The sequence below is a fragment of the Lutra lutra genome, chromosome 2 (assembly GCF_902655055.1).
Source record: "Lutra lutra chromosome 2, mLutLut1.2, whole genome shotgun sequence".
Lineage (NCBI taxonomy): Eukaryota > Metazoa > Chordata > Mammalia > Carnivora > Mustelidae > Lutra > Lutra lutra.
Genome location: NC_062279.1, coordinates 175,687,577 through 175,704,395, shown reverse-complemented (window position 1 = coordinate 175,704,395; position 16,819 = coordinate 175,687,577). Strand labels below are relative to the sequence as shown.

General features: G+C 43.5%; 2 protein-coding genes across 16 annotated transcripts in view; one reads left to right on the top strand and one right to left on the bottom strand.

The window, feature by feature from the left end:
• The window catches only part of APBB2 (amyloid beta precursor protein binding family B member 2), a 370,851-nt gene extending 362,806 nt beyond the window's left edge, over positions 1 to 8,045 (top strand). For all 13 annotated transcript variants that reach the window (XM_047719169.1, XM_047719175.1, XM_047719167.1 and 10 more), the window contains 2 exons: positions 562 to 741; positions 5,854 to 8,045. In XM_047719169.1, coding sequence (XP_047575125.1) covers positions 562 to 741; positions 5,854 to 6,021 — 348 coding nt within the window. In that variant the 3' untranslated portion in view covers positions 6,022 to 8,045. The remainder of the gene's footprint in view (positions 1 to 561; positions 742 to 5,853) is intronic.
• Positions 8,046 to 11,387: 3,342 nt separating this feature from the next.
• The window catches only part of NSUN7 (NOP2/Sun RNA methyltransferase family member 7), a 54,466-nt gene continuing 49,034 nt past the window's right edge, over positions 11,388 to 16,819 (bottom strand). For all 3 annotated transcript variants that reach the window (XM_047719176.1, XM_047719177.1, XM_047719178.1), the window contains 2 exons: positions 14,703 to 14,826; positions 11,388 to 13,545 (listed from right to left, as the gene is read on the bottom strand). In XM_047719176.1, the coding sequence (XP_047575132.1) occupies positions 12,916 to 13,545; positions 14,703 to 14,826 (754 nt within the window). In that variant the 3' untranslated portion in view covers positions 11,388 to 12,915. The remainder of the gene's footprint in view (positions 13,546 to 14,702; positions 14,827 to 16,819) is intronic.

The window sequence follows — 16,819 nt, the reverse complement described above, 5'->3', positions numbered from 1 at the left end:
GCATCATATGGACACCATATGGACACCAGTTTGTGGGGGAAAAGTGATCTGGCAGCTTTTCTACACGGTTTCAGATAGAAATATGATTCAGTGTACTAGTTAGCACGGCAAGGAGAACCGGATAAAGAGATCCTGTGGCTCCTTTTCTCTTGGTGCTCTGAGGTTTCCAGCAGGTTCTGGCCAGATGGGCTTTGAGCCTCCGGGTGCTCTGTGTGAGCAAAGCCTAAGAAGTTTACGTGACCCCACTCCTACCCACTGTGAATGTGCGGGCTTGGGGTGTGGTAGCCAGACAAGAGAACACACATACCTGGGTGAAGTTCAGAGTGAGCCTAGATGTCAGTGAGACCCCCCCCCAGCTCGCAGGGATGGCCTCTCCAGACCCGTTGAGAAGCTGGCCTTTCTAGGAAAGTACGTCCTTTCTAAATCCAGGCGAGCTCTCTGTTCTTAAACACCAGCGTCTCTGCGGCCGCTCTGGGCTTGAGTCTGTGGCTCAAGCCACGAACCGGTCCCGGACTCTGCCGGCCTCCCAGAGAGCGGGCTGCTGAGCAGCGTGTCTTGCAGAGTGAAGAGGACGTCCTGGTGGAGTGCCGCGTGCGATTCCTGTCCTTCATGGGCGTCGGAAAGGACGTGCATACGTTTGCCTTCATCATGGACACCGGGAACCAGCGCTTCGAGTGCCACGTGTTCTGGTGCGAGCCAAACGCAGGAAACGTGTCAGAGGCGGTGCAGGCCGCCTGCATGGTGAGTGGTCCCCGAGGGGGGCTGCCGCGCCTCCACACCCCTGCCTCCGGGGCAGAGCTCCTCAACTACAGGAAGGTCTGGCTCCTCTCTCAAGGGACACTCTGCCGGGTCCTGCTGTCAGCCCTGCAGATGCTGTCCCTCCTCACGAGCTGTTTGGCGTCTCAGCAGCCGAGGGCACCCACAGCAAGCCGGGCTGCATGGAGCCACATTCTTTTTTTTTTTTTTAATATTTTATTTGTTTATTTGAGAGAGAGGCAGTGAGAGAGAGCATGAACGAGGAGAAGGTCAGAGGGAGAAGCAGACTCCCCATGGAGCTGGGAGCCCGATGCGGGACTCGATCCCGGGACCCCGGGATCATGACCTGAGCCGAAGGCAGTCGTCCAACCAACTGAGCCACCCAGGCGTCCCTGGAGCCACATTCTGTAGGGACTCCGGAACCCCTGGGAGTGGGGCTCTTCAAATCTACAGATTGAGGATTCTTTTTTTTTTTTTTTTTAAAGATTTTATTTATTTATTTATTTGAGAGAGAGAGAGAGAGAGAGCACAAGCTAAGGGCAGAGGGAGAGGGAGAAGCAGACTCCCAGCTGGAGCAGGGAGCCCGATGCGGGGCTCGAGTCCAGGACACAGGGATCATGACCTGAGTGATGGCAGATGATTAACTGACCGACCCCCCCAGGTGCCCCAGATTGAGCATCTTAATTCTCGATCCCTGATTAATTTCAGGGTATGGCCAGGAAATGTGGGGCATGTAGGAGTTGGTGCTGTTGAGAACCAACTTAGTACTTAAAAAATCCGGTGGGTTGAATGATTTTTATTTCAGATCGTTGGTTTTAGCACGTTGGTCTTAAATACTTAATTTGTATCCGTGAACTCAGTCCTTACAATGACTGTTTGTAGGGGATTTGTTAGTTCCATTTTATGTATAAGACCGAGGCTCAGAGGAAAGAACGGGCCTTAGGACACGGAGGTGGTCATCGACGAGGCCTGCATTCAACCCCGAGTGTTTCAGGTGACAGAATCATACTCTTGGTACCGCGTGTAGGATTTCAAATAAACAAAAATACCTCATCCTTCATTCTGCAAATATCCTTTGAGCACCAGTGATGCTTCAGTGCCTGAAGAAGTTCTAGAAAAATTGAGGAAACAGTATGAATGTAGGCATCAAGACCTGGTGTGGGTGGTCATCCCTAGCAGCAGCAGGCTGGGGAGCTGGACCCGAGTACAGGAGGCGAGGTCCTCATCGTGAAGGGCCTGGGGAGTGAGGCCAAGGCGTTTCTCTCCAGCAGACATTGTTAAGTAGGACTGATGAGTTGATACTGGGTTTTAAAAGCATACTCCCCCCAAAAAAGGAAACCAAAGGAGGGGACGGGTTTGAAAGGGCAGGGCTGGTGTGGGGAGCTCAGGCAGGAAGCCATTGTACGGGTCCACATGAGAGTTTCCGAGGTTCTAAACCAGGAGCGTGGCAGCGGAGGGAACAAGAGCAGATGAGTTGGGATGTCATAGAGAATCGCCCAGCCAGGGATGAGCAATACTGAATTTAAAGCACCTGTTCTTCATTTAATTGAATCCACCGTTTAGGGGCTGGACTGTAGGAAGTTCGAGTAGGACCAGGATGGAAGGGGGAGACCCATAAACCAAAATCCAAACTTCTGTTGTGTATCAAATATGCTATAAGTAAAAGTGTAAGACCACACTGGACCGAGAAGTGGCTGGGAGGAAAAAGAGGCAGAGACCCCGAAAGCTGACCATGGCCTGACAGGGAAGCAGTAGCTCAAAGCACAACAGTAAGGGGGTTTGTTTCTCGTTTTATGGATGGGGGTGGGCGGATTTGCACATTTTTTTAGACTGAGGGAAATTAGCTAGCCAAGCTGGATTGGAATGGCGGTCGGTGGGGGGGGGCGCGGGTTCCTCTCCTGAGGGTCTGCTCCCTCTCCCAAATAAATAAAATCCTTAAAAAAAAAAAAGAAATGGGGGTCATATATACAGTTGGGGCAAAGTCTTATGGTAGATTAAGAGCCTAGGGCTAGGGTTTAGCCTCCTCATTGGGTCATGGTGACTCGAGACTAGACAGATGGTAAGAGTCCAAGAGGAACATGTGGCGTTGAGGGAGGTTGCGAGAGTTCTCTGTCGTGTGTGTGTCGTGAACACACAGTTGCTGGTGAAGAATGAGAGCAGAGGATGAGGTGGGCTCTAGGTGGCCAAGGCGAGGCACAAGGAAAGGGAGCCCACTGACTTTCCCCTTAAAGGACACCTATGAATGGAGAGCGGGGGAGGGAGGAAGAGGGGGAGGAGCTGGTGCCCTGGGCTCACCAGCCGGAGTCCTCTGACCGCAGACCTCTGTCAAGTGCTGTGGAGCTGGGAGGCTAAGAACTCGGACCCGCCTGCAGTGACGGCAGGGTGTGGGTGGTGGGGGTGGCAAGGGCAGAGCAGGCAGAGGGGTCCAGAGGAACCCCCGGAGCTAGCATGGGAGACGGAGACGGAAGGAAGACAGTAGGAAATGGAAGCATCCAGTCAAGCAAAGATGGCGGGTGGCTGTTTAGGTGTTTCCTGAAACTGAACAAGGATCGTAACAGATGGTTTTAGTCATAAAATGAATGGCTTTCCGTCTTAATTGTACATTTTAAATGCTGGTGACAAATAATTCGCTTTATCACTAGTTACAGTTTGTTTTCGGATTCCCAGAGTCATTTTCTTTCCGAGAAACCATTTTTGCGCATTTGCTTACGATTTTAGTTGTAATAGGGAGACCAGCTGAAGCGGCCCAGCCGGTCCAGTTTAAGGTGCACTGAGAACATCACACCCTTCCCTACACCCTTTCCTACACACCCAGCATTTGTGACTCAGTGGCTTTCTTCCAGAGTCAGATCTGCAGGAATCTCTGTGAACTGTCGCTCATGAGTAACTCACACGCTCTAAAATGCCTTTGGTGGGGCACCTGGGTGGCTCAGTGGGTTAAGCCGCTGTCTTCGGCTCAGGTCATGATCCCAGTATCCTGGGATCAAGTCCCACATTGGGCTCCTTGCTCAGCAGGGAGCCTGCTTCTCTCTCTGCCTCTCCCTGCCACTTCGCCTACTTGTGCACTCTCTCTCTCTGACAAATAAAATCTTTTTTTTTTTTTTTAAAGATTTTATTTATTTATTTGACAGATAGAGATCACAGGTAGGCAGAGAGGCAGGCAGAGAGAGAGAGGGGAGGAAGCAGGCTCCCTGCCGCGCAGAGAGCCCGATGCGGGGCTCGATCCCAGGACCCTGGGATCATGACCCGAGCCGATGGCAGAGGCCCCAACCCACTGAGCCACCCAGGCGCCCCTGACAAATAAAATCTTAAAAATAAAATAAAATAAAATAAAATAAAATGCCTTTGATGCTGACACACGCTCTGGGCTCTCCTTAATCATTAGGCATCTTTTGCAGCTGTGTGGCATAGGCCCCATTGAAGATATTTTGGTGAAATCCAGGAGGAGCACGGGAGCCTTCATGAAATTCATCATGTGAGGTGTCGGCTCATGCTGGACACACCTCCCAGTAGAGATTCCTAGTCCATGATGACCTAGGCCGTCATCCCTGTGACGGCCCCCCTGCCCGTGTGCAGATCTGTGCTTGGCAGGTGTGTGTTTGGGTTGTGATGCAGACTAGCAAGCTAGCTCACACGGAGGCAGCGGGAGCAATCCTTTCTTGGATGACTGGGTCGAAAGGGGCCGAGTCCTTCCCAAAGATAGTCTATGTCTGCTTCCCCTGGGGAAGCCTCAGCCTGTTTCACACTACAGTAAAGAACCTATTGATATGTAAGTAGAGTCTTTTTTAAAAATCAGCTATGGGGGCACCTGGGTGGCTCAGTGGGTTAAAGCCTCTGCCTTCGGCTCAGGTCATGGTCCCAGTGTCCTGGGATCGAGCCCCACATCGGGCTCTGTGCTCTGCAGGGAGCCTGCTTCCCCCTCTCTCTCTGTCTGCCTCTCTGCCTACTTGTGATCTCTGTCTGTCAAATAAATAAATAAAATCTTTAAAAAAAAAATCAGCCATGGAATTAATTATTTTAAAGTGCTAGGATTAGGAAAAACCGTATTTGGTAAATTTTAATCTTCTTACCTAATTTTGAAGAATTACTTATCTTTCCATTAATATAAAAGCGGGTGGGTTGTGTTATATTTCTGAAGGAGAGAAACTGTCTGTGGTGCCAGTAGTGCTAATGGACATTTTAAAATCCATGAGGATTTAGGAGCTTATGGCTGGCTCGGTTGGTGGAGCGTGCAACTCTTGAACTTGGGGTCGTGAGTTTGAGCCCCGCATTGGGTATAGAGATTACTTAAAATTTTAAAATCCATTAGAATTTAGACTTGCAGATAAAATGTCTCCTGAAATCTTTACACATCATTCTTATTAAAGCAGAAAACGGGAAGGGGAACAAACATTTATGAAGACCTTCAGCGTGGCTAGGCCTGTTTTCAGCACTCTGCAAGAATTCCTTAACCGTAACACCCTCTGTAAGGGTCCCAGTTTTGTGCCATCTCACATGGAAGGAGCTAAGGCTGAGAGACGGAATACCTTGCTGGGGTCATACAAGTGACATGAGTGACAGAGCCTAGATTCAGACTGTCCCTTCCTACCGTGCTGGCTCCCGTCAGCCATGAGCACTCACCTCACCGTACGGAGTTGTACCTGTCTCTGACAAAACTCGAACATTGTCTCTCCCCATCATTTTCCTTTTCTTTAGCTCTTTGACTGTTATATAAACTACAGCCAATCCAGAAAGAGAACAAGTCGAGGGTAGAGGTGGATGGCAAAAGCCACAGCACATTTGTTGAGCCAAATGATCTGTTTTTACAAGTAGGCTCCAGGCCCAGCATGGAGCCCGATGCGGGGCTTGATCTCACAGCCCTAGATCAAGACCTGAGCTGAGGTCGAGAGTCGGGTGATTAACTGACTGAGCCACCCCCATGCCCCAAGCCTAATGATCTTTTAAGAACATTTCAAATACCCACAGTAAGAAATGAACTCTTGGGTTTATGTTTAGGGGCTAGGTCATTACATTTTGGAAGCAAGTGTATTGGTGAATTAAAAGAGAAGGGATGACACATCATTAACAACCGTAAAACGAACTTTTGTTTTATTTCAGCTACGGTATCAGAAGTGCTTGGTAGCCAGGCCGCCTTCCCAGAAAGTTCGACCACCTCCTCCGCCAGCAGACTCAGTGACCAGAAGAGTCACAACCAATGTAAAACGGGGGGTCTTATCCCTCATTGACACTTTGAAACAGAAACGCCCTGTCACAGAGACACCATAGCTGCATATGTTAAAGGATTCTGGAATATGTACCTGAAAGGTTGAAGAGCTACACTAAAGAAGATGAACCGATACCTGGCCTTCCAGTCAGTTGCCGATGCTTTGTCTTCAGAGAATTTACCCTTAACCAAACAGTGTTAGACAAGCATGTTCTTTCGTCTTGCCACCATCATGTGATATGAAAAGAAGCATGACTAATTTTTTTTGCTATCAGTCAGATACATCGCGAGCAGTGGAAGGTCTTTTTCTTACTGTAAATACCGTGAACTTTACTTCACAGACACAGAGAAGAATGTGGCCACACACCCCCCTGGTGAGCTAATTCTGGGTCCTTGGAGCGAACGACGCCCGAGTTAGTTCATGGTCTTCTTGACTGGATCTGTCACGAGCAGTGTTTAAGTCCTACAGCACTTTGCCCTGTTTCGGACATTGGAGTAGCCGCTGCGTACCAGATACCATTGAATTGCTGTAAAAATAGGATGATGAGTTTTTGTTCTGGTCTTTCACAAAATTGAACCTTTTGGTTGACAACATCGGCTGTTGGCATCAGTACAGAAACTAACTGGCAGCTTTCCTTGACGAGCTCTTTGACACACGGACACCATTTCATGTCTACAGCTGTTTGCGGGATATTGGGGGAAAAGCAAAACTTCAGAATTGAAAAACAAACCAAATTGGGGAGATTAAAATCGAACAAAAAGTAGCCTTTCTTTCTAGATGGTTTTTAGACCGATTATTTAAAAAAAAAAAAGGTGAAAGAAAATCATAATGCATTTCTGGTGGGACATATTTCAAACTTCTGCCTTATATTGTACAATGCAGCTAGAGAATTATAGTTCACTACAGCCATTCTCTACATAAACAACAGTAAAACGAAATATTCCTCATACGCCTTTCACCCTTAGTTTGATAATTAGCCAATATGCAATTTGGAGTTGAGGAAATGTCATTTATATTTGGGATCTCCACCACCACGTTATTATGTTTGGTTATCCTAGCGAGACGGTCTGCTAGGACTCTGTATCCTGCTCAGTCTTACCCTCATGCTTTTTGCCCAGAAAGCCGTCTGTCCATCATGTATTGTCCATGGCAACAAAGTACATTAAATTGAACCTTTCTGAATTTCTGTATTTAATATTAGAATTTGTTGAACTTTACTAGATCTATTTTTAAATTTATATTTTTTTCAAGAGTTAGAAATTTCATATCAGAGCTAAAAATACATAGCAACAATGGACTGCTTGAGTTTCCCCAAAATAGCATTTTCCGGCTTCTCTTTTCTCACCTATAAAGATGCATAGATTTAGACTCTTGTTGACATTGTTGTCTTAAAAGGAAGTTGCTAAGGAGACCAATCTAAAAATTAGTCTTATTTACTTTTTAATGTCAAAATTAACGTTTTTAAATATCCAGTTATAAAAAGTAACACTTTGTTTATCCACCGTGATGTATTTGTTAAAACGGTTTCCACAGTCTTATCCCATTTGAGCCTTAGGAGGTAGAGAAAGGTACTAAACACATTTGAGAAATAAAAATGTATATATAAAGTACGAAGAGGCTCAGTCACGTAGCCTAAGATCCCTCAGAAGTTTGTGCGAGAGCAGGGACGAGAACCCGCGCTTCCCCGCTCTGTTGTAAGTCATGCTGCTCCTGCATCAGTGAGGAGAGTTCTCTCCACAACTACTCTGGGCTTATCCAGTCCCTGTCAGGAAACCTTAGAATTCCCTGTAGAAGGAAGGGAGTACATCCAAGTTCCTCATACAGCGGTCTTAATCATAAAACCGTCATCCTCTCAGTCCGGGCCTCTCTCCCTTCAGTGTGCCTCAATCATGTTGTAGAGAACAGGATCCTACACGCCATACAGCCTGTTCAACTTCCGAGATTTTCCTGAGGTGGTGTTACTTGTGGTAGAGATAGTCCTAACCAGCGGTACTTAGCCACCGGAGAACATGATGGCGTCGGAGGCCTCCTGCCTCTGTTCCCTCAGAATTCTGGAACTGCTCGCTAGCGCTGTAGTGTTATGACTACAAAAAGATGCCACCCTAGAAATGAATCCCACTTCTCACCAGCCTAATGCTATCGTATCTGAAGTAACCAGTGCCATCATAAGAAATTATTGCCATAAGAAAGTCTTTACTGTGCCCTTTGAAAAGCTGTTCAAAATTGAGTCACGATGATCTTTCATCTCGACCTCCACAGTGAAAGGTTTTAGTGCGATAAAAGTTCTGAATAAGTCACCCACTTTTATATTGGAAATCTCTACCAGAGCCCTCTGTTCATTTTTTAAGGCATACCTTTGTTTGTCTTCAGGGTCAAGAATACTGAGCTAGCTTTAAGTAGCAATCTGCTTGATATATGCAATCATAGGGTGCGTCAAGATGAACGATAGCCTTTACATAACTGAAAACTTTCCTGCAGATACTCATTTCTGAAAATAGCTTTGCGTCCTAAATGCAGTTAATTTTGTGAAATTCATTACGTTAACCAGAGCGTTCAGACACTTTCTGCCATGGCCAAAAAGTACGTGTGACGGTGTGCGTGTGTTTCTCCGTGAGAGGGTGCGGTGTCCCCCCCACCCCCGACGCTGTGGTGACACGGGAGTTATCTATGCATCTTCTGTCGACCTGCGACGCGGTAAACCGGCGGCCGTGTCCGCTAGGCCCCGTCCGTCCTACCATTGTTTTAACTAACCTGTTAAATACGGCTTGAAATATTTTTATTTTATTTATTCTATTTTTACTGAAATATACTGCATTATTGTGTTAATGTATTCTCTTTACCGGATACTCTCTCCCAGCGTATCCAGGCCTGAGTAATCTCAGTGAACTCTACATCGCCTCAGAGGTGGTTTTGTAATGATTTGTAGTCACATTTTTATTGGAATATGTAGAAGAAATGGCAAAAATGCTTAAAGGTCCTTTTATTTTTTAAAAGCAGCTAGATAGACGCAGACTTGCCACCTCATCTCTGTGCTCCTTGGCGGCATCAAGGGGAACAGCCGACACGCCTGTGGCAAAAACTTTACTTTGCAAATCGAAAAGCACCGCTTGGTGCTTTGTTTTTATATCCTTCACAGCCCATGTGATCTCACCTGGAAGACACATGTCCACAAGCCCTTTGTTTCCACCCGGATAAAAGATCACCCCTAGCTACTTAGGATCCTTGTTTTCTGTTTGTGTCTGTCTGATTGCATGAAGGGACAATAGACCCATTTCCATTCAAGTCAGTTCTTCGTGATAAACTGTTGGCACAGCTACTTTTTAAAAAATCCACTCTGATTTTATGACGGAGATTGGCAAGACAATTCTACACAAGGTCACTTACTAGAAAACCCGAAATCTTTCCTCTTTTTCTTGTAGGACACTCTCGTTTCCTTAAGCATCGCAACACAAATTCAAGATTTCACAAACAACATGAAAAACCTATCCCCAACCGATTCTAGCACAATCTGACTCGTAAAACCATTAGCTCTCTAGTTTGCCAGGCTTCCTTAACCTAATACACAGCTGCCATGTGTGTTACACAGCCAGGAAAATGCAGTTTAATTTACTTCAGCTTCCGAGAGAAGATTGCGCTCGCGGTTTATCCGTGACAGCACTCCCTGCCATCCAAAGCGGCTTGTTTATCCCGAAAGAACATTTGCTTTTGCTTTCTGCCCCGTTTGCTGTCGACCACTTTTACACATTTTAATGTACTATGTTGTGAGAATAAACTTAGCTGCACAAAATGTCTGGCTCGTTTCTCTGACCTCTCAGTCCTGTAGCCCCAGGAGTGGAAATGCAAGTGTAGTGTCTCCACGCTAGTCGTTTTCTCTTCAGATGATTCTTACCTCAAATTACAAATCATTTTGGTAATGATTCTGCTCTGAAGATTGTTACTGCAGCTTGTCACCTGGTATGAACTAGAAAGCAGCTTTAAATTTTGGAGAATTTATCACACTGCCCTTATCTGGTGATCAGGAAGGACAGCTGGTGTCCTTAGTCACCAACTCAAGACTTGTGCAAGCAGTCCTCATATGAAGGTAGTCCGGCTTTCGTTCCTTTTAAGAACCTGACGTCAAAGAATGAAAAACAGGGCCATCTGGGTGGCTCAGTCGTTAAGTCGATAATACATTCAAGATGGCTGCCTTTGGCTCAGCTCATGATTCTGGGGTTCTGGGATCCAGCCCTGCACTGGGCTCCCTTTCTCCCTCTCCTGTTCCCCCTGGTTGTGCACGCACTTGCTCGCTCTAATGAAAAAAAAATTTTTTTTTTTAAAGAGGACGAAGAATAAAGTTGTACAGGCACGAAATCCAAAATCAAGGTGACCAGAAAAGCCAGTTAGATCTGGGCTAGTTTAACTGTCAGACATAACGAAGATAAGTGGAATTTAGAGTGTGTACCCATTTTGGGGGTTCATCTTGCATCACTGCCCCCACCCACTGCCTCATCCCAGTTTCTTACTCCATCAAAGGCAGTTACTCTGAAGGAACAAAATTTCATTTCGGTTTCGGGTATTAGTGGTAAGTAATTTCAGATCAAATTTGCTATTGGAAATCTACCAGTAAGTTCATTATTTTAGATTTTCGCAGCACCTTAAGAAGTTCAAGAATGGGAAATACGAGTGTAATCAATATTCTTCTTGCATGTTTGTCCAAAGTCTTTTTCCTTTGTTTACAAAAGTACTTGATTGATCACGTCCTTCTTAGAAGACCCTCGAAGAAGAACACTACAGGCTTAATGAATCTTTCAAAATCTCCATATATTTCTAAAGAGAAGTACGGTGACAAGATGCGTGCTATGAGATACCGAAAATAAGGGGCTTAAGTTGTGATAACGATGTGAATCACAAGCTTATCAGAAAAATATCCTGAACTATTCCTCCACAGTGAGAGTTTTTATAACATCTCAGAAAAGTAAATATCTCAGACCTGCTAATTTTGGACAATGGGATGCTTTTCAGCCTGGGGCAGAAGAAGAGGGCAGGAGGGATAAGCGATTCCAGGAATAAAATACCAGCAATAAAATACCAGCCGTTGACCCAACTAAGTTCAATTCAGCTGTGCTCGTCTATCGAGTGTCTCGAGGCCTGGAGCGCTCAGAGCCAGACAGCAGGGAGTACGCTGAAAAACCTTATTTTTGAAACAAAGAGCTCTATCGGTTTTTTGGTTTTTTGTTTTTTTTTTAAAGATTTTATTTATTTATTTGACAGAGATCACAAGTAGATGGAGAGGCAGGCAGAGAGAGGGAGGGAGAGAGAGGGAAGCAGGTTCCCTCCTGAGCAGAGAGCCCGACGCGGGACTCGATCCCAGGGACCTGAGATCATGACCTGAGCCGAAGGCAGCGGCTTAACCCACTGAGCCACCTAAGCTCCCCTCTATCGTTTTTAATTTTTGAAATCAGTAAATTAAGCTGGGCATTTAAAACATTTGCACTTTTTGAGAGTCATAATTAGCTAGAGAATTCTTTGGGGATTTAAAATAGAAGTTCAAGGATATAAAAGCTTGTTTCCTTTCTTCACTGACACATTCTGATAAATGTGAATTTCCAGCAAAGATAAAGTTCTATTCCTACTAAAATGAAATTCACCATTTTGTTTATCCTCACTTCAAGTGAGAAAGACTCGAATATTAGATCCAAAATATGCCTAAAAATTCATCTTGAAGAGGACAATGTTCTCGTGAAATCATGCCACCTGAATTGAAAATTTAGGAATTTACATAACACTGTTCAACACAACTGGATTCTGAAAATAGAACTTTATATTCAAACTTAATGTGTTTATGAACATTTTTAAACAATATTTTCATACTTGTAACTTATTTGATTCAATGTCAAACAATTTCTGTTTCCATGATGAAAAAAGAATCAATAGACCCAGAAATGATAATCATACCAATTCTTGGTAGGCAATTGATAATACATTCAAGGTGAGTTGACTTTTAATATAGTTAACATAGCGCTACAATGTATTTTAATTGCGCATCAGAAATGATTTACCAAAGTGTGATTACCATGTACCATTCGGAATGACTTGTAGATTTTACCGTTTCACCTGATCTTGGAACAGAATCAGACATTTTTATGGATTTCTTCAGTAACCAGTGTCACTTGTATTCAGCAGGTTTGCCTCTTCCTCAGAATTACTACTACTTAGATGGCAGCCTGTGTACAGTCCCTTTTTTACAACCGTATCTGGTGCGGTCAGCAGGGATAGTGGGCAATGTTCCATCTGCTCGGGATCCTGGCAGCTCCCCCGACGAGAAACTTCTCGCTCTGGTAATAACGAGCAAGGAGCTGAACTACCCACACCAGGAACTTCAGAACCTCCCGCTCTTCGCACTCCGACTCAGTCTCAGTCACATCACAAAAACTCGTGCCATCCTGTGTTTAAGAATATTTTGATACTTCAGGAAAAAAATCGACCTCCATAGTAATTGAAAATGTCAAACCACAACTGAACAGATACCGAAAAGCAAGCTAAAGTCAGTGCGAGGGGCCGGCGTCTTTTCCCTCTCTGCGCTTTCTTCACAAGCCGCCTCGAGTCTGTTATAAGGCCGTGTTTCCCTTCAGGAAAAAATTGTTGCCACTTCCTCTTAAAATGGTGTCCCGAGTCCCAACTAAAAGTTAGCAAGAGGGAGACAAGTTCTAACAGCTGGTCCTGGGTCTGCAGCTGGACGTTCTAGAACAGATCAGCACTGAGCTGTTGAAATACAGGACTTCGGCTTTTTGTTGAATCGCCTACATTATTGTTTCTCACTTGTCTTCATTCTCTTGAAGGTACTATCACATGTAGAAGACACTAAGTGACCCAAAGGGTGAGTATCTTGTGTAGGGTTATCTAACCTTCAGAGAAATATCAGACTTCCAAAAAAAAAAATCAACTGCTCTTGACCCCTGAAAAAAAATCCAGACAGTCAAAGCCATGGTCGAGGATGCCTGAGTAGGGAGGAAGGTGAGTTTTCCTTAGGCTTTTCCCCTCTTCTGGTTATTGCTGGTGAGGGAAAGTAACCAGTCTTGGGTGCAACCCAATGATAGTAAAAATGTTGAGTTGGTATCTGAGATTTGATCCCCTGGGGACTTGAAAATGGCAACATTACTGGAGGCAAAACAATCTCTATAGGTTTCAGTGCAATCACTCTGCCTTCTGGGCGAGGTCTTAGGAAGTTTGTCTGCCTTTCGTGTGGTCTGGGGTGAGCTGTGTTCTTCATAAACATAGGCACTAAGGGGTTGGTGGCAGGCTTGCTGGGTTTTCTGACCTGCAAGGAGGAGCCCCCTGAAGTTGCATTTTTCTGTGGAAGAGATGTTTTTGTTGTTAGTATCTCTGACCGATTAGCATTTACATTAGTTTCTCGATTCAGGAACTCCGTGATTTTCATTTGGATGCTGTTATTGTCATTGGTGGGAGCTTTCGGCAGTGATATTTTTGATTTTTTCTTCTTCTTCTCCCGTTTTGAAGATTTACCCAACTCAATTCCATCCAGCAGACCCTTTGCTGCAGCGCGGGCCAAAACGTCTTTCACAGACACTGTTTCCGATGGGTCCCGCTGCAATTAAAAGAAGCAGTTACTAAATGGCGGAGCTAACTGTTGCTGTGTACACCACAAATGTTTCAGTTTCAGGAAAAATAATCGAGTACCTTTATTACTATAAAAGAAATGGTCTTTAGGCCTTAGTCCTGAATACATCCCATTAACCTCAGCAAATGACTTTTCTGGTAAAGTTCCCCATTTGTAAATCTGATAGAAAAAAGGAAATTCTAGAACTTATTTCTTCCATGTGAGCTAAGAGGAACTAGATGTTGGCAAAGTGCCTAGAAAGTGGGGGTGGAGAGCAGGCAAGGGAGGAAAGCTCAGGAGGAATAGAAAGATAAAAATAGGTATTTGGGGGTGGGAGGTTGGGGGAACCAGGTGGTAGGTATTGGAGAGGACACGGATTGCATGGAGCACTGGGTGTGGTACAAAAAACAATGAATATTGTTATGCTGAAAATAAATTAAAAAAAAAAAGATTAAAAAAAATAGGGATTTGGGGGTGCCTGGCTGTCTAAGTCAGAAGAGTATGCAACTCTTGCTCTCAGGGTCATGGGTTCGAGCTCCATGTTAGGTGTGGAGTTTACTAAATAAATAAATAAATACACTTTAAAAAAAAAAATAGGGATTTGTGCCACATAGTAGTAACTCTTTCTCCTGTCTTTTAGCTATTTAATTTTTTTATTATTTTCATTAGCCAGCATATAGCACATCATTAGTTTTTGATGTCGTGTTCAACAATTTATTAGTTGCTTATAACACCCAGTGCTCATCACAACACGTGCCCTCCTTAATGCCCATCACCCACTTACCCCATCACCCCACCACCTTTCCCTCTGTTCCCCTCATTTGTTTCCCGAAGTCCAGAGTCTCTCATGGTTTGTCTCCCTCTCTGATTTCTTCCCATTCAGTTTTCCCTCCCTTCCCCTGTGGTCCTCTGTGCTATTCCTCATGTTCCACATTCGAGTGAAGCCATATGATAAATGTCTTTCTCTGCTTGTCGTATTTCACTCAGCACAATCTCCTCACAGTCCCATCCATGTCGATGCAAATGGTGGGTATTCATAAGCCTCACCATTACAAAATGTTCACAAAGTACCTAGGTTCTTCTTTATAAGGTTTGTTGTTTCTTAATTCCAACATATGACATGGACTGGAGTTCTTCCCCCTTACCTCCCTTGTTAGAACAGAAAGAAAACAACCGTTGGTAATTCCAGATGGTTCCATTCTGAAAAATTTATCAGTAGACAGTTGTATTTCCTTTAAGGAGCACAGTGGAAGGACAGGAGGACTAAGCCTGCAATAGATGTGAACAAACAGGAAATGGTTAGAATGGCTCATCTGCCAATTGAGAGACTGTAAATAGCAACAGTTTTCTTCTATTATGTTTTCTAATCATAATCTAATCATGTAAACAAAAGTTCCAAATAAGAATAAAATGCCAAAGCAGAACAATATTATAAATTACAAGCTCTAATATTTCATGTTAGTTCATTATTTTGTTTCCCAAGGCTTCAGTCTTTGAACAGCTATGCCAAGAATATCAACCTTCCCGCAAATCAAAAACTTCTTTCCAGGTTGCTAATATGGTAACAAAAAGACTTCCATTATCAAAACAGGTAAACATGGATAGTAATGACAAAGGTATAATAGAAAAAAATCCTTTACTTTCACATGTTGTCAAAATACAAGGAATATGACTGTCTTCTTTTGATTACTTTTGGCACAATTACAATATAAAAATGGCCTATCATTTTAACTATATTATTCTTCCCAACCACTTTTTGAGTATAATGGATTACATAGTACTCAAGAAAATGGATAATGAAGAAAAGATTTTGTGCCAGAAACACAATTTCTAATCACTATTATGTGTAAAATAACATTTTGGTTTTTGTATTTTTATATTTACTATTTACTATTTAATTTCATTCAATAGTAAATGGTTCACTCATAAATAATAATTCTTATATTCCCATGCTTTTATAATTAAAATATAACTAATAAAAGCAATGAACATTTTTCCATATAAATTAAGGTATCAGGAACTCTTGTTAATAATTTTTGTGTATTTTGGGGCGCCTGGGTGGCTCAGTGGGTTAAGCTGCTGCCTTCGGCTCAGGTCATGATCCCAGGTCCTGGGTTCAAGCCCCGAATCGGGCTTTCTGCTCAGCGGGGAGCCTGCTTCCTCCTCTCTCTCTGCCTGCCTCTCTGCCTGCTTGTGATTTCTCTCTGTCAAATAAATAAATAAAATCTTAAAAAATAATAATAATAAAAAAAATAATTTTTGTGTATTTTGAAATTTAGCACCGTTTTTTTTTTCCCCCAAGTCTTTATTTAAATTCCAGTTAGTTAACAGTGTAATATTAGTTTTGGGTATAGAATTTAGTGATTTAAAACCATTTTAAATGTATATTTATTCATTCACTATTTGCCTACTATGTGCAAATATGTGCACATAAAATATTAATTCTCTTAAATAGTTCACAGTGTAGTTGGAGAAACTAATCAGTTTATGATAATATAAAGAAGACCCAATAAGAATGCTGAGCCAAATTATGTAGGAATATAGAATAAGGTACAATTAACTCTGGCCATGGGATAGCAGATATGAAGACTGTGCAGAAGTAGCATTGGTGCTGTGTCTTGAAGAATGAGTAAGTTTCCAACAACATAAACTTTCTAGGCAGAAAGAAGAACATGAACAAAAGCACAAGTATGTCATAAAAAGGTGTGTTCACACCCTCCGATCCAGCAATTGCACTACTAGATATTTACCCAAAGAATACAAAAGTACAAATTCGAAGGGATACATGCACCCTGATGTTTATAACAGTGTTATCAGCAACAGCCAGACTATGGAGAGAGCCCAAACGTCCATTGACATGAATGGGAAAAGAAAATGGTTTATGTACGTGATGGAATATTACTCAGCCATCAAAAAGAATGAAGTCTTGCCATATGCAAGGACATGGATGGAGCTAGAGGGTATTATACTAAGTGAAATAAGTCAGAGAAAGACAAATACTGTACGATCTCACTCGTATGTGAAATTTAAGAAAGAAAATAGATGAACATATGGGAAGGGAGAAAAAAGGAGAGAAAAAATAAGAGACTCAACAATAGAGAACAAACTGAGGGTTGATGGAGGGAGGTGGTGGGGGATGGGCTAGATGCACTCATCTAGCCCATGGGTATTAAGGAGGGCACTTGTTATGATTGGCCCTGAATGTTGTATGTAAGTGATGAATTGCTGAATTCTACTCCAGAAACCAGTATTGCACTGTATG